We start from the raw sequence: 17,712 nt of genomic DNA, 5'->3' as shown, positions 1-17,712 counted from the left end.
CAGTAGTCAGAAAATCTATTTATCTATTTTAATACACAGCATATGGTGCTTACCTAAAGCAGATTCTGATTTCACTACTCGCGTATAGGCTGACAATACAAGAGTTTCTCTCGACTTGTATGCAAACAAAGACGTTTTGTGCATCTGCGCTGTTTTTCAATAATTTTTCCATGTCAACAATTGCTGGATGGACGTTCTTGGCCATTATGACATGTTTTTTTAGATGCTATGTCAAGTTAATAAGAACTTGTGTCTCGAGACACCTACATTCTGTTTTGTCTGTATTTAGCGTTTTTTAGTGCAGGAATGTGTTTGGTGTAAATGACCACTTAGAAGGGAGCATAATGTGGCGGTCTACATTTTGGAATAGCCCTGGTGTCAGGAGTGTGTCTATGGTGCCTCAAAAAGCTGTCTAGGATTTGGAACTGATTTAATGATCTCATTAACTTAGGTCATCGGCAGTTTGGTTTATCCTTTGCATTAAAAATTTCCTATCCATTGTGCATCCGCTAACTTTTAATTATGTGTACATCTTTCGATAAAAGTGTCTACTGAGTTACAACTTGCATTGATACTTATTCTGACTGTCTTAAGTGAGTTCATGATTGTTCTTTGGACTGAAGCAAACTCGGGATGGCACCGAACCGCTACCTGGATCGGTATCCGCTCCGTTACTGACGTTCTTTGACAGATCGGGTATCTGTCCGACAAGCCCGATCCAAATCCGATACTGTGTGTTAGTCATGTTTGTTACTGTCAAGCTCCAAAAATGACATAAAAGAACCATAAAAACACCATTAAAGTAGTTCATATGACTCGTGCATTTTATTCAAAGCCATTGAAGATGTGCGACAGCTCTGTGAATCACAAAAGGCTGTGTTTAATAAGTAAATATATAAAATGCACATGTAGCACCAACGCATTACTGAATGGCACTGCTCTGACACACACTCGCCGCTGTTTTTAGCCTTCACGCGGTGCGCAATATTTGAGTGCTACTCCCAAACAACATCTCAGATGTAGGTGCTCAATAGTTTGGTTCACTTGTAATATGCATTTAGAACAGCACCGGATGTGCATTTTACCAGAAGTAGAATAAGAAGCGAATTAAACTGCTGTGAACTTGCCTACAAACAGACACCTACCTATCTGCAGAGCCGCAGAGCCATACATCACAGCAGTTTCAGGACAGCAGCGCCAAGCCAGCAGTCTCAGGCCGGATGTTAGGGTGGAGCTAATGAAGCCACAGCAGTTTTAGGACCGATGCTTGAGCCACCTACAGTTTTGAAGTGTAATTTCTTTCTTCTGTTTTTCTTTATTAGATTTAAAACGTACTGTTTTCACATCGATTTCAATTTGAACATTTAGTGGTAACACTTTTCAGTAAGGTTCCATTTGTTAACATTAGTAGGTATCACGAATGAACAATGAATGATATTTTTAATCATTATTTATTAATCTTGGTAATGTAAATGGATAAATGCACAATTGTTCTTTTTAGTTCATAGTGCATGAACTAATGTTAACATATACAACTTTTAATTTTAAAGATATATTAGTAAATGTTAAGCATTTTTGACAAAGCATTTACCAAAAGTAACAAATGCTGTAAATGTATTGCTCATTGTTATTCATGTTAACAAATGGAATCTTATTTTAAAGTGTTACCCATTCGACTATTTTATATGAGATAATATGATTTCCTCCATGTTCATGATGTTACCAATAGTACTTAATGGAACAAAGCATGGGCATTTAATGTCATATATATTTAATCATATCAAATTAAAAATAAACGTTCAGTTTCAAAGCCTAGCAAAACTGTACATTGAATAATTAGAAAACTAATAAGAAATGTTAATACTGATAAAATGGATCTAAAATAATAATTTAAACAACTTGTAAACAACAGCAACATTTTAACAGAAACACTTTATACAACAAATAGACAGTTTAAAACCCATCAAAACAGCAATTTACTTTAGGCCCGTCTTATATAATTCCAGGAAACAAATCGCCATGTCATCCCTGAAAAGAAAATTTAAATGTGAAGGTCTCTCTGGAAAGTTCTGGTTCTTCAAAAAGATTGTGGTTGGCCCTTTCCTTGTCCTCTTCCAATTGTAGGAAACGAGGCTCTTCAACTTTGCCCTTGAACAGCTGTTTATTCCCATGCAGCCATTTCACAACCGTTTTGAGGTCTTTAATTATTGGTAGCTCCTTCATTAGAGAAGAATAATGTAATATTTGGTTTAATATTTGCAACAACATATATATATGGTTCGAATTTCTCACGGTTTGGTTTGTATCATGGCTTAATGGTCACTGTTTTGGTACGGTTCAGTGTTTGCTTTAAAAAAAATTTTTTTTACTGCCAAATCCAAAGAATAATCTAATTGGTAAAAACTTCAACAGGTTTGCCCTTAAAAAACAATCATTGTTTTATAACAGTAACCATAGTTTAACCATGGCAGTTGTAGTAAAATCATAGTAACCACAATATAAACATGGTTACTGTCATGGTTACAAAATATAGTAAAATCATGGTTACTATATAGAAACTACAGTATTACTCTTATAAAACCATGATTAATTGTATCAAAACCATGATTTCTGCTCAGAAAACCATGGTGACAGCAGTCATGGTTACTACAATATTACTATAGTAAAACTATGGTTAATTTTAACTTAATACCTGCACTAATACACTACATGCATCAACATAAAGTGCACTTCAAACTCATCTCAACATATTCAATATTCGGTAGCTGAACATCACTATAAAAGGAATAACCTTGCTATTAGAATGCATACGAGAAGAGATGTTGTGAAAATGCAGCTTGAATATTTTAATCATATACATGGAAATCCCACATGAACACCCCAAGCACTTTAGTTATTGTTTCACGTCTGTCCGAATTAGCACTGAGTGCCTGCTTAAAAATGGAAGGGAGTGTGTGCAGTTTCGGCTCACCTGCGGCTCTTTTCCTGGGTGATGTTGGCATAAATGATTAATCATGTATCGATGTATTACTATAACGGCATCTTAATGCCATTAATCAGAGTGCGTTATTGATGCTCGTGATAGATAACAGCCACGCAAGGAAACAGGAAGAACTTGCATGCGCGTTTTAAATAAACCCTCACTTACATTGACATATATTACCAGTATACAGCACTCCTGTTGGGTGATGTCTGCAAATGGTGCCTGTTATGTAAACTTCTTTTGACCATCACTGTTGTAGTTGACTGCAAAAACAAAATGTTCCCAGAAAGGAGAAACGGAGGGGGCTTCTCTATCAGCATTTCGTTTTCTCCACTTGCCATTTTCAACTACACACAACGCTTCCAGAACAGTGATGTTATCAAGTTGAACCACGTGAAACAGGTGGAGCGTATCCACCCACATTCCGCGAAGCATTGGCACCGCGGTCGGTTCACCTCACGTTTAATGATGCATCTGGAGCACAAGTTTTGGTCAAGAAAACAAAGTGTCAAACATACAGGCACAGTTACAACCTCCGCTAATGCACCTGAATGGATCTGTAGATGGATATGTTCCGCCTGTGTTTCATGTGGGTCAACTTGATGACATCACTGTCCTGCAAGCGTTGTGTGTAGTTGAAAATGGCAAGTGGAGAAAACGAAACGCTGATAGAGAAGCCTCCTGCGTTTCTCCTTTCTGGGAACATTTTCTTTTTGCAGTCAACTACAACAGTGATAGTCAAAAGACATTTACAAAACAGGCACCATTTGCAGACATCGCTCGACAGGAGTGCTGTATACTGGTAATATATCAATAATGTACGTGAAGGTTTATTTAAAACGCGCACGCAAATTCTTCCTGTTTCCTTGCGTGGCTGTGATCTATCACGAGCGTCAATAATGCGTTTTGATTGCTTTAGGTTTTTGAAATAAAATAAAATGCTACATTAAGCTGTCCCTGCTCATCAAGCTAGTGACATAAGACATAAATAAAATAAAATGTTAGGCCAAAATGAATAGAGCCCCTCAAAAATTCACACAGCACAAATGTGAACCATGCTTTCAAAACCTTGGACCGCATATAAAAGTGGTAATAAAATGTACAATAGAATGAATAAAAAATATATACTTCTTGAAGTATACTAAACTGGCAACTGCTACATTTGGCTGTTCCAGTGCTTGGGAGTGTCAGGATTCTTTTGCAAAAACAAGAGCTGGTCAACGTGCTCTGTTGTGAGGCTGCTTCTCTGAGCTGTCACAATGTCCCCAGCTGTAGAGAACACGCGTTCATCAGAGACGCTTGTCCCTGGTACACCCAAGTACCGCTTGGCTAGCTTGGCCAGTAGAGGGTACTCACGATGATGTTCTTCCCACCAGCCCAACGGGCTTCCAGAGAGTGGCAAAGGATCAACTGTTTTGTACTCTTGCACCTCTCCACCATTTTATTTGCTTTCTTGCATCCACTTGAAATGAATGTGACGTCACATAATACTCATAGATGACAACAAATACATTTCGCCCTCTGCTGGAATAAAAGAGAATGAACCACATTATAGCGACCACGATGAGGTTACCCCATGTGACTCTACCCACCCTAGCAACTGGGCCAATTTGGTTGCTTAGGAGACCTGGCTGGAGTCACTCAGCACACCCTGAGATTCAAACTAGCGAACTCCAGGGGTGGCAGCAAGCGTATTTTACCACTGAGCTACCCAGGCCCCATAGTTGAGCCTCTTTAAATGTTGAGTAACTTTGCAAGCTACAGTTTCCCCAACATTGATGCAGTGTTTACCACCCTGTTTCTTCTGAAGTGTGTGTTTGTGATGAAGTGATGCTGTGACCCGGTTGGTGCTGTCAACACACCTTTAATCTCTGGGGTTTACAGACAGGAACTCCGCTCGCCTCTTCCCTGTCATAGTCTTAAAGACTGAGCTTAACAAGGAGACTCACAAAAGGAGACAGTTGACATCCTAAAGGTGACATGATTGTTACAGTGATTTTGTTTGCAGCTTGGCCCATCCAGTTCTGCATGTGTGGGAGTGTTTTCCTCGAGAGGCGTTTGAGGTCAGTTGAACATGGCAGACAAACAGAAGAGACTTCTGGAATGTTTTTTTTGCTGGTTAAACAAACCAGCACAGTGAGTTCTGTAGCGGTAACTCAGATACACAATGTTAAAAAAAAAAGACACTTATCTCAACACTGATTGGTTCATTTAACAAATATGACACTAACATACTGTCCCACTGGCGAGAAACAACTTATACAGCTTATGCATAGTTATGCATCACCAATGTAATTCTTGTGTTTTGGATTTTTCTATATGTGAAAAGACCTTTTCTTATATCCTTGTGCGTATCATGTTAAAGTCATCAGACTTATCGGCTTTGCATGAAATGTTGGATTTAACTTTGCACATTGGATATAACGTTCTGATCATGTTTAATGTCTTGTGGCTATACTTTTGAAACTTTGTAAATTTTTTACATTTAAGTTGCCCAGTTTTCTTCCATTGTATGGATCTTAGGCCCAATGTATACCTCAGTGAGATATGAACGTTAGGCTTATGCGTACATCATCAGCAGAGTGTTTTCTAACCGCGGATACCCTGAACGCACAGAATGTGCATGTGCCGGGAATTTTTTGCATTAATTAGTGGGTCCAAAATGTGGCAACACTCTCAGTTGAGCCGTTGCTGTCACGATGAAGCACTAGAAGATGTAATTGCTGCTAAACAACAGTAGATGAAGGTGGAAACAACAACAGTGCATGTGTGAGGAGGTCAGGAGATACCTGCATTTGTATAACTGCTATAGCAGTATCTAATAGTATCTCATTACTAAGTCATAGCTGTTAGAAAACAGTAGACTAAGTGCTGTTGGCATCCAAAGATTCCCTCTGGCCTTCACCTGGAGAGTGAAGAGTTAAAAGTAGCTTTTAAAAATGTGTAATTGTGCAGTATCCTTTTTTAGCTAGGTAAATGTCACGGTACTCTCTGCATAATGACGGGACGAAACAACACTTTTTTTTTTTTTTTGCCTCTGCGGTTTGTAATGCAGATATTGTGATACCCTCCAGTCTACAGGCTCTGTCCTGATCCTCACATTGACATGCTGTGCTCTCTCTGGTAAGGGTGGGAATTGCCAGAGACCTCCCGATTCGATATCACAATGCTATTTAGTTGGAATGTGCACGAGTAATACATTACTTAGTCTGCACCAGCTATTCGAGTATTAAAAACACTACTCGAATATCACACATTAATTTTCCTTTCCATAAATAATACAGGTAGTGTTGGGCTACTACAGTAAATCCATGGTAGCCTAAATTTTTGCCTTCTACTATTTTGTGCATGATACAGTGTTTTATCCTGTTTTCTCTCAGTGGTGTTCAGAATGTTGGGATTAATAAATATGGTTTAAAACTAGTGTAATTGCCAAAACATATGCAGTTTTAATAGGGGTTTGTAATGGTGAATTCTTTGCCGAATTCAAATAGATCTCGTGACTCGCTGTTCACAGCGCTGTGTTTTGCGCTGCGTGATCAAGACTTGTCTGCAACCGCGCATGTGTGCCACGCTTTGTCCATTGGGGCCATGTAATAATCGGTTCGTGCTGTGTGGTTCAAAAAGATGGCATTGTTTTGTCACGCTTTTGCAATGTTTGACGCTTAATGTTTCTCATCCATAACATAAAAAAGAGTGCAAAAACAGAGAGAGTTGGCCAACTTTGTATTTGCACAAGATTGAACAGAGACTGAATGCATCGTGCAATGAGCACCTGTTCAGTTTGGTGCAAATACAAAGCTAAAGATGCGTTTCCTTATGTTTTTGACTCAACAAGGATAGCGTGTGTTTTTGTCTGCCATTACAGCGTTCTGACAAAAAAACAAAATATCCTAGTGAAAACTTGCATTGAAGGAGGCACCCATGCCATTAAAGACCAGAATATCAAATAGACTTGTGGGCGGGGACTTTTGCTTTTGGACAGTAAGCAAACACCTAGCAACCATCCAGAAAAACTCATAACAATGCCCTGCCAACCATCTACAACATCCAATCATTGTGGTCATGACTTTTGCATGTGCTTATATAGTTTAGTCTTTTATTTAATTCATTTGCACACCAACATGGAAATAATATCATTCAGAGAATGTATTATTAGCACAGTTTAAGTGATTTAATGAGTAGAGCTAAGAAATCTCCCACAAACCCTTTCTTATGTATGCTATAATCAGTGCACTTCTTGAAAGCTAACTTCTGAATCCAATCTCAAAGAGACGTTTGGAAACAAATGTCAAAACACATCCTCTATGTGACATCTCGCTGACATTTTCTCTTTGTCTCTGTCTTTTTCACAGGAAATGACCGAGAGGCCTTACAGATAGTTTGTGCTTTTGTTGCTCCAGTTGTTTGCAGAGAGACCCCTATCTGAAAGCACATTTGTTTCCGTTGTGAGTATTAACTACCTCAGGCACTGTAAGCAGATCAAGACAGTGCCCGGCGATCTCGATCTCGATATCTCTCTCTCTCTCTCTCTCTCTCTCTCTCTCTCTCTCCCCAGCAGCTGTGTCTGTTCAACCAGCCCTTTGATCACCCCTGACTGGACCGAGACCAGCTGTACATCACTTAGAACCCTCTGACCGACTGGATCCGTCAGAGAGCCGCACATCTCCAGTAGCCTCGATCGTGTCAAGGCGACATCATCCTGTAGCTCGCATCCTCCTCCAAGACGGAATTTTCCGTGCTTACTGTTGAACATTTTCACTGTTTTTCCTCTTCTGAAATTTCATATTGTTTTTTGCTGACAGATTTTTAAGATTTTTCTATTTTAAGTAGAGGTCTACAGAAAACTAGAGTTTGGAAAGTAGGATTTTTTTTTTTTGCTTCCATTTGATGGATTGATTATGCACTTTGGATGTCCCGGATAGAAGCTATGCTTGGTGTGAAAGAGATGGGTAAAGCATTTTTTACTTGAGAGGCACCTGTGAACCTATTCTAATGGAAAATAACAGTGACTAAGAGAATTTGTGCTGTTCCAGTGGGATATTTTGTTGTTTTTGTGCAAACTTTTTGATACAAGCTGCGTCTAGAGTTGCAGCTGGACTGCAAGAATTCCTCGAACATTTCCACTACACTTGCTCTCGCTCCCTCTTCAGAGTGGAATACTGTCATTACTTCCAGTGTGATGGAATTTTTAAGTTATCTATTTACTTGATTCCAGAAGACCGAAATTAGTTAGTATTGAGAACTCGTTTAGTTTCACAGAGTAGTCCACTTTGCAAGGACTGACACTCCAGGGCGTATTGAATACTTATGTATTGTTGCAGTGCACAAGAAAGTAAAATGGACTACAAGCTGCGCTTTTTGCTTGGCGGGTCCAAGCACAAAGGTCAGCAGCACCAGCAATTCCAATTGCCTGAGCTCAGCCGGACTCTCAGTGCCCCCTTGGGCTCTTCTTGCTCAGCTCCATCTCCCATGGCAACCATAGGCTCCTCCCCCTCCAGCTGTCATGCCCCTCCCCCGGGCACAGCCACGGCGATCGCAGACATCCAGCAAGGCATCTCCAAATACCTGGATGCGCTGAACGCATTCTGCCGTGCGAGTGCGTTCCTCACGGAGATCTTTGGCAGTGTTTTCCGGGACTCCCGTTACTCCAAAGCCGCTATGCAACTGAAGGACGTGCAGGAACATGTCATGGAAACTACCAGCCGGCTCACCACAGCAATAAAGCCCGAGATTGGCAAAATGCTGATGGAGCTCAGCGCAGGCACAGCTAACTTTAAAGACCAGACCGACTTCAGTCTGCAGGACGTTGAGGTAGGTCACTGAGTCAGTTAACCTAGATCAGTGCTTCTCAGTCCTGTTCCAAAAGTATGTATCGCATGGGGTTGGGAACCAAAAAACGCTTTGCATTCAGAACCGGTTAATAAAACATTTTAAATGGCAAAAGTGTAAGATTTTCAAGACTTCAGTTTCCATTAACATTTCTCAAATGTTCATTCTTCTGCCGCTTCGAAGAGAACACCATACTAAAATACACTGACAGTGTTTCCTGTGCCTACTACTCAGTGGCACTGAAACTTCGCCTCAATCCAGCATTTTGAAACATAAATTGTGACCATTATAATCCGATTTTCAAATGAATGACTGTACCACAAATCATACAGCGCTACCTTCTGACTCGTTATCAGCCGGTTGAGCCACAAGTCCTTAATTTCATCATGTCCAACTCGAAATGAGCGGTATTTTCTAAAAATTAATAAATAAATAAAATGTCTTATTTAAAAAGTTTGTGTAAACAAAGAATCTGTTATGTTAAAATATTAAGTGATCTCATCTTTTGGTTTTAGGCTGCTGAGGACAGTAAATCCAATAGGTATTTCTTATTTCCAAATATTTCTTCCTCAAAAGAACTAAAAAAATTGTCAATTGAACTGAATTTTTAAGAGGAATTAGTAATGGAATCGTTGAATTGCTTGTGATTCTCATCCCTAGTAAGAAACCCAAATCAACTCATCAGTTTGTTAGTAGAGGCTCCATGATCATAAATTGGGTATCAAATAAAGCCTAAAGTGTACTTCGGTCAGACGTGAGTGCTAGGAGTTTGCATACAGCAAATTTCGTGATCAGCAGAGTGCTCGAGAACTGAACGTGTGCAGCCCGAGTTTTCTAACCACACCTGCTCTGATCATGCAAAATGCGTATGCGCCTGGAATTATTTGCACTAATTAGTGGGTCAACAAGGTGTCAACACTCTCAATTAAGCCATTGCTTTCACGAAGAATTGCTTGAGGAAGATGTAATCGCTGCTAAACATCAGGGGGCGAAAGTGGAAACAACAGTAGTGGGTGTGCACATCAAGAGTGCATGTGTGAGGAAGTCAGGAGATACCTGCATTTGTATAACTCGAGTCTGAAGAAATATAAAGACATCTTATGGGTATAAACTCTTGAAGAGAAATAGTCCAGTATCTCATAGAAGTCGTAGCATGCATGAGCCAACCGCCTGTATATGTGCGCACAGTCAAATAAAGCATACTTTGAAAGGCTAGCTTTTGACTGTATGTAGACGCTAAGCGTTCATGTCAAAACCAAAGTATATTTTGGGCTTAGGTAGAGATCCTGGATTGGGAAACACTGCTCTAGATCACCTGAAAATCTTCTGCCCACTTTTGCTTATAAATTGTTTCATATTGCTGTTTAGAAGCACTAGTAATTTAAATATTGTTTCTAAGATAATAGGATATATCTGTATCCAAGGTATATCCAAATTGGATTTTAGTAGAATAAATTGAGACAGTCCACCTTGAAGGAACCAAGTAGTCTCGCTTAGCCAGACTGTCTGTGTAAAGTCTGGTCCGGTTTGCAGCTTTGGTTAGTCTGAAATCGTATATAATCCAGACTTGTAATAAATAGCTGTGCTTAAAGATTTATTGTTCACTTGCTACTAGGTGTCCAACACCAAACCTCTCGAATAGCTTTCAAATATTTGCTACTGTGCAAATTTTGTTCTTCCTCAGAATGTCTCATTTTATTTGCTTGGTAACTTGTAAACACAATTTTATTTCTTTAGACTGAGGTACACCTGTGTACCCTGACTTCCAAAAATTGCATAATGTCGGTCAATTAGATTTGAACTTACACTGCCATACTCCAGACTGCCATCAGTTCAGGATGTACATTTGAAAATGTTGAATTGTAAGCCTCATGATTACTTTGCAAAGCCAAGGAGAGAAGAGAGGCCTCCTAGATCTTTTGTAGAGGTTCAGGAATTCCTATGATCTGAGATTTTCGGAAACCAGATGCTTTCTTTCCAAGGGAACATACTTTCTTGCTCATGTGGTTGGCCGTTTGAGTTGTCTGTTGGTGCTTGGTGCTGGTCAGTCTCTGTGTCTCTACTCAAGGGACGTATATAAGCTGAAGTTATGTTTTTATGTGTGAGGATTTGTGCCCTTGTGGATGTGGTTGTGCCCAGAGCAGGAAGGCTTCACACCACAGGTCTTTAAAACGGGCATGCTGCGGCAAGGATTCTGGCCAGGCCCACAGCTAAAGAGACTTTACAAGTAGGCCTGTTGTGATTATTATATAACCGTCTGATTGCAGTTATTTGATCTAACCGTGATTATTTGAGATAACCGTGATTATTGGGCATTCTAATTCCAATCACATTTTAATGCCAAATAAGGGAATTTTAAGTGAATACTTAAAAAATACAAACGGTGTGTTTGTGTGCCATTCAGTTGAACTCGGAGTCCGAGCGTCACTGAGCCGCACCGTCCGTGGGTCCTGTCTGGAAGAGTGCGTGAAGTGCACTGATACGCGCAATGTCAGCAGATGCTCGCACCAAACTCCCGCGAAAATATAAACAATTAAGTATAGACTGTGATAGAGGTCGACCGATAGTGGTTTTTACCGATAACTAAGTTGGGCAGTACCTGCCGATAACCGATTAATCAACCGATAGTTTTTTTTTAATTGAATACTGAATGAAAAAATAACATTCAAATAAAATAGTGCTGAACTTTATTACAAAAATAAACAGTACTGACTGAACCATGAAAATGTATTGTACCTTTTTAAATGAAATAAATATATGAATATATATGAACTAATATTAAAATTTTAAAGTCTGCTAATTTGTAAATTGATGTTGTTTCCTGAGTCCACAAGAGGGCGCAATAAATACATAAACCATAGAGCAATGTTATATTATTGCATAGAACATTCTTATCCTGGCTGTTAAAAAAGAGCATTTCATTTTTAACTAATTTGCATAAAATGAATAGATAAAAAGTTTTAGTCGGTCCATATTCTCAAAGTTAATCTCTCAAGTTAAAAGTAAGTAAGTGGGGGGGGGGGACGCTTCAATAGGAAGTTCACATGGTGTTACACTTGCACTGATACCACAGTATACTACCCCAGACTCAAGCTATAATAACAGCTAAATAACACATTGGTTTTTTTATTCATTACAGTTGTATGTAGGGTAGTAATATTCACAGAGAGCAGTGGTATTCGGCTGAACTCGGTGGTGAAGCGGCTCAGACTATGAGCCCAGGCAAGGGGCTGTTCAAACAGACGGAACACAGCAGAATGGAACCGGAAGTGAGGATCTCCAGACACATTTCTAAGTTGAACATCTTTCCTGACAAAGCATTTAAACAACTCCTTGCTTAATCTGAGAAACGGTTGGTTATAAGCGAGCAAGACTCAACGACCAAAGACCTCCACCTACTGTAAGGGGCTGTTCACACCGAACGCTTTTGCAACCATCCATTTGTTTTTCTATGTAAACGCGCGTTAGACGAACATCTTTGTTTCCCTTTGTTTTTGTTTATTCAAAGCGTTTCATGCAGGAGCGCTGTTTTTTTAGATGATGTGTCTAATTAAAAATGACTTTTAAAGCATATTGAGACACCTACTTTCTGTTGAACTGTAGTTGTTGCACTGTGTCTAGCCTCTTTTAGCGTAAGAATGTGATAGATCTTAAGTCAGCGTATTACATTGAGGATAAATTCTGATTTGTTTGTATATTTCTATCGGTTGCATAAAGATTTGAATTTGCTTTCTCACATCACTAGCTTTAAATATGCAACTTATCTGGCTAACGAATGCATAAACTTGACCAGCTGGAAATAAACTAATGCAAATAGTTGTTAACAATCGTTACATTTAAACATTTGTGTAGGACTTGTGTGCATTTTTGTCACATCGTTCTAACCATGTTAGCGTCCTCTCAGCCTTTTCGGCAAACATACTGCTGTTCTCTACTAATGCAGCATCTAGTCAACAAATTAATTACTTTCTAATGATGACAATGTGTACTGTATACATTTTCGTTGTTGATGTTTTTAATTCGCATCTGAAGTGTTCCGCTCCATGCAGAGTGTAGTCTCACTTGTCAAAACAAACACCACATCAGTGAAGCTCTCATACTGTATAATGACAGCGGACCCTTCCCAGCTGCTCCAGCACCGGATGCAACGGGGAAAAACTATCGGTGTGGATTTTTGCCGATAACAGATTACTGGAACTATCAGTTATCGGTGCGATTAATCGGCAAAACCGATGTATATCGGTTGACCTCTGAACTGTGATAGTGAATGCAAAGCACTCTGGTTTCACTTTAAATGATCGTGTAATGGCAAATGTTAGGCTAGTGGTTCATTGACACAGAGGAGGAGACGCATGCTTTATTTCTGTGGAGTGATGAAATGATTAAATCTCAGTTTTTGCTTCATGACAAATAAGGGCTCGTGGGTTTAATCAGAGCATTAACGTGTGAAAGTGAAGAAATGAGGACAGATATATTTTACTATTGCATAATATAATAAAGTATTATATAAATATAATAAAATATATATAAAAATTGTTTTTAGTAAAAAAATGTAATGTAAAATATGAGTTCAAAAACAACAATGTAAATGTAAAATTGACCAAAACAAAAGTTGACCCAAAAGAGAGACATTAAGCATTTAGAAATATTTTGATATTTAAAATATTATTTTTCATGTCATTCATAAGTTTTTAAAGCCTTAAACAGGAAATCACATCTCTATTTTATTATTTTATTTATATATTTAAAATATAAGTAAATATAAGTTAAATATGTTAAAATGACTTCTTAAAGTGTATGCACACATTCAAAAAGCACACTTTAAGAAATATGACAATTTATATGACAATTAATCGTGAAAGCCCTTAAAGAGACGATGAATCGCCATAGCCCTAAAACAGACAGTTAATCGTCATAATCGCAATTATTTGTTTGACAGTTAATCGTCAGCCAAATTTCAAAATCGTGACAGCCCTATTTACAACCATCAGAATGTTGAAGTTTCTATGGAACCTTGTGCTAAACACAAAACATAAAAGTTTGAACTTATGAAATGGAATAATTTAGTAATTCTAAATTCTTTCCCCTGCAAGTGTTTGCCGTGGAATGTTTTCAAATAGTGAAAGTGTTTGAGTGTTTGCAGAAGCAAATATGTCTTGAATACTCACCCAGAAAGCGGAAGTCGGAAAGCCATTTGAAATAAGTTGGATCGTTGTGGAAAGTTTGGCTCTTTTTGAGAAGTCTTTTTAAAATCTTGTCTTTGCCCTCAATTTTTTTTGGTCTGTACACTTGTGATCAGCTTCTAGCATTCAGACCAGTCCACCTTTTTTACTTTTTATTTATTTAATTTTTAGACAACATGAAATCAAAATTAACCCTATTTACTTTCCTGGTACACATTACTGGTCTGTTTTTGCACAATTCAGTGTTGCACTTTATTAGAAATAAATATATAATCTTTCATCAAAATGTAATAACTTACTCAACCTCTGAAATTACATTCCATCACCAAACCTTATTTTTCACATTTTTAAAAAGACAAATTTTCACAATCTAATCAATTCCCGATGGAAAAAAATCAAGTCCCGTTCTATATTTTTTCTCATTTAGTACATTTGCATGCACACCAGTACACTAATAACTAACAAAATTCGGCTTATTAAAAAGTTTGACATCGCAACAAAACAAAATTTTACATGAGACTTGTAATCGTTGGGTTATTCTCTGCTTTTGACATTAAAGCATGAACAGTCATACACAACACATGCACCCACTGGATAAGCCGATAAGAACTAGGAATGTGCATGAGTAATCAATTACTCATTCTGCACCAGCTACCCGAGAATTAAAAACACTTCTCGAATATAGCAAATACGTATTTCTTTGTGCAGTTGCATGCTTTGAGCAACGCTGAATTACATTGTTTTTCCCCTGAATCTCTCAATAATTCAGGCAATTACAATTGAGTCCACTGGGGGTCGCTGTGGATGTGTAACATAAAACACTGCCTTACAAAGCTAAATAGCGACTGTATGCTTCATAACTACTGACAGTATTTATTATTAGTGCCTGACCGATTTATATTAGCCTTTCACAGATATATCGGTATCGGCGTATATGTTTTCCGATATGCGCAGATATGAAAACTTTTTTGTCAGAACATATAATGCAGAAAACAATGCTTGGGGTGATTTAGAATTGGTGTCATAACGTAGTTTGTCCAGCAGAGCATGCTCTGACTCCATTGTTTACAGAGCTGTGCTGACGGTGGTTCTGTAGATGGTGCGGAGTTAAGCGGTGTCTTCACGGTAAGCTGCTAACTTGTTTGTGAAATACATATGGAAAGTTAATAAACAATGACCCCATCATTTTCCCTTTTCAATATAACTAATATAACATTAACCCTGTCCCTGACAACCATGTCATTCATGTTTATCACATCTGTTTGCTGTTAGCCAGCTATAGTTTGTCAGTGCAGTCAGTAATGTAGCAGATTGAAGCGTAAACATCAGAGCATCTTTTTGCAGCTCAGCAGATAACGGTGCGGTGGTGGATTGTCTTTTGAGTGTTGATTTCATGCTATGTTGTTACCTAGTTTGTGAGATGCAATGCTGGAAAGTAAATAAACAATGTCCATCTTTTACTCTCTGTGACAACGAGCTTATAGCTAACTAGCTAATCACGCAGCTACTTTCATTGTCAGCTGAGTGGAAACTAATGTGTAAACATGTATTCACCAAACTTTTTTGTTCAGGATTCACAGTTTGGTACCCCCTTCAACCAAACAATTCCAGCTGTTGCATTTACAAAATGTAATATTTAAAAGTCTGGTTTTCCACCGTTGAAAGTTTCCCTTGAACTTGTATAGCAGAATGCGGTGAAACATTGCTGTTGCCGTTTATCTCTTGACTCTGCAGGTGTAAATGCTTCTTGTTTTACAACCTGCCCCTAATTGACTGGCAGTATTAAAATAGTCAGCATTTGACTGATACTAAACAGTACTACTGATGTTTATTTAGCTATTTATTTTATTTTTATTTATTCTTTATTTAAATGGTCAGCCATTGACTGATACTAAACATACAGTACTGATTTTTATTTAGCTATAATTTTAATTTATTCTTTATTTAAATCATCAGCAACTGACTGATACTGAACATAAAGTACTGATTTATTTAGCTATTTATTGTATTTTTATTTATTCTTTATTTTCTCAGTGTTCATTTCTAGAATTTGTTGACAATGTATAATAATAATGTCAAATATTCTTTTGATAAAAATATTTAAGAAAGCAGTCTTCTGAGTACCTTTGCTTAGTCATATTGGTGCAAAATCATTGCACAATCCACATAGAAAAGGTCTGTTTTCATTCCAGCTCAAAAATGAACTATGTCGGCCACCGTAATCGGTGAATTTTCCCCCTCTAAAATCGTATCGGTCTCAAAAATCCCATATCGGTCAGGCTCTATTTATTATATTATTTTATTGTCATATTAAATCTATAATGATGTACAAGAAAGGGAGAAAGAAAAAGGAATAGTAATTAAATCAAATCAACTCAAGTCTTATCTTTTTAAAGGTAATTTTAGAATGGCATTGTGTATAGTATATGTGCCCACACATAAACACACTGTATTACATATTTCAGATGGATATATTTGACCATGCTCTTAAGTTTTTTTTGTACATAACTACGTCATAAAATTAAGAAGTCTGGACTGATGTTCATTTTGTCAGAAGGGAGAAAATTGTGGGAAACTTTATAATCAAAAAACTGTAAAAAGGAAAACTATAAAACTGTTCTGTGCGTGTGCACTCACACAATGTACTGTGCTTGTGCTTGGTCTTCTGAAGCAGACGAATAGCCAAGCAAAAACAAAAACTCTGGTAGCATATTTATATAAGGTTGGAATTAATTAGTTAGAATAAATTATTAGTTTTAGATATTATTTTTGGAAAACAAGCCAAAACAAAAACAAATCAAATATGTATTTTGTTGCAGTGTATAATGAGGCACCTTTTTGTTCACTTCGATCCATCTTTAACTCACAAAAAAACAAACTCTCTCTTATTAATAAAGCTGCGTAATGCCAATTTTCTTCATGATAAGAAATGCACAGTGACGCATATATTAAGATTCAATAAGTCACGAGCCATCACGATATAATCTAGCTGCAGCAAGAGCGCGCTTGAGCGTCCCCGTGCCAGAGTATACCTCAGCCGTGTGCAGTTTCAGTTTCTCCCCTTTATATCTGGACACTTCGCGCATCTCATAGAAGAGCCGCTGAACGCACAGAGTAATACCGTTTTCGGAGTTTGTAGTTATTTACATGACCTGCTTCCTTATAATTAGAACTTTAATAAAGCTGTAACGCATTAAATATAACTGCATTAAAGATGTAACGCCGGGATGCCTCCTTCAAAGACGCTCGACACCCAAGTTTTGCTTCAGCGGAGCGGCATCTCCGGCTCTGCTTATTCTACAACGAGAGTGCTTCTGTATTTACTTATTTGGTATTTTTTGTATAATTCCTTCTTACTTACATCACCTGAAGCTGTTTGGAATGTTTAGAGTGCATTCTGGACTGTGAGCTGTGTAATTCTTCTCCTCAGTCAGGCACGAGCTTTAGTGCTGCTCTCGCGCATCATCATTAGAGTTTCATATGATCTCATGTAACTAATGACATCAAATGACTATTCGACAAAGACATTTTTTGTTGACAATTTTTTATTGTTGACATTGTCGATAACGGCGACTAAATGTTTCAGCCCTAGGTTAGAGTACTCGATAACAAAATTACTAAAAAAAAATGCCCATCCCTAGTAAGAACGGCGAAATCGGGGTAATGGGCAAAAATCTATGTGTGCCCATTGGTTTATTCTTGAACTGTTTTTTA

At 38.1% G+C, this 17,712-nt stretch overlaps 1 protein-coding gene across 2 annotated transcripts in view; it reads left to right on the top strand.

Moving 5' to 3' along the window:
- LOC127416586 (granule associated Rac and RHOG effector protein 1-like) overlaps positions 1 to 17,712 on the top strand; it is a 65,175-nt gene that overhangs the window by 28,278 nt on the left and 19,185 nt on the right. Inside the window, exons 2-3 of one of the 2 annotated variants that reach the window (XM_051656003.1) lie at positions 7,339 to 7,431; positions 7,545 to 8,797. In XM_051656003.1, coding sequence (XP_051511963.1) covers positions 8,294 to 8,797 — 504 coding nt within the window. In that variant the 5' untranslated portion in view covers positions 7,339 to 7,431; positions 7,545 to 8,293. Of the gene's footprint in view, positions 1 to 7,338; positions 8,798 to 17,712 lie in introns of both variants that reach the window. The other variant, XM_051656002.1, reaches the window with a different exon arrangement.

The sequence above is a fragment of the Myxocyprinus asiaticus genome, chromosome 26, assembly GCF_019703515.2.
Source record: "Myxocyprinus asiaticus isolate MX2 ecotype Aquarium Trade chromosome 26, UBuf_Myxa_2, whole genome shotgun sequence".
In the NCBI taxonomy this organism is placed as follows: domain Eukaryota; kingdom Metazoa; phylum Chordata; class Actinopteri; order Cypriniformes; family Catostomidae; genus Myxocyprinus; species Myxocyprinus asiaticus.
This window is presented reverse-complemented; position numbering and strand designations above follow the sequence as displayed.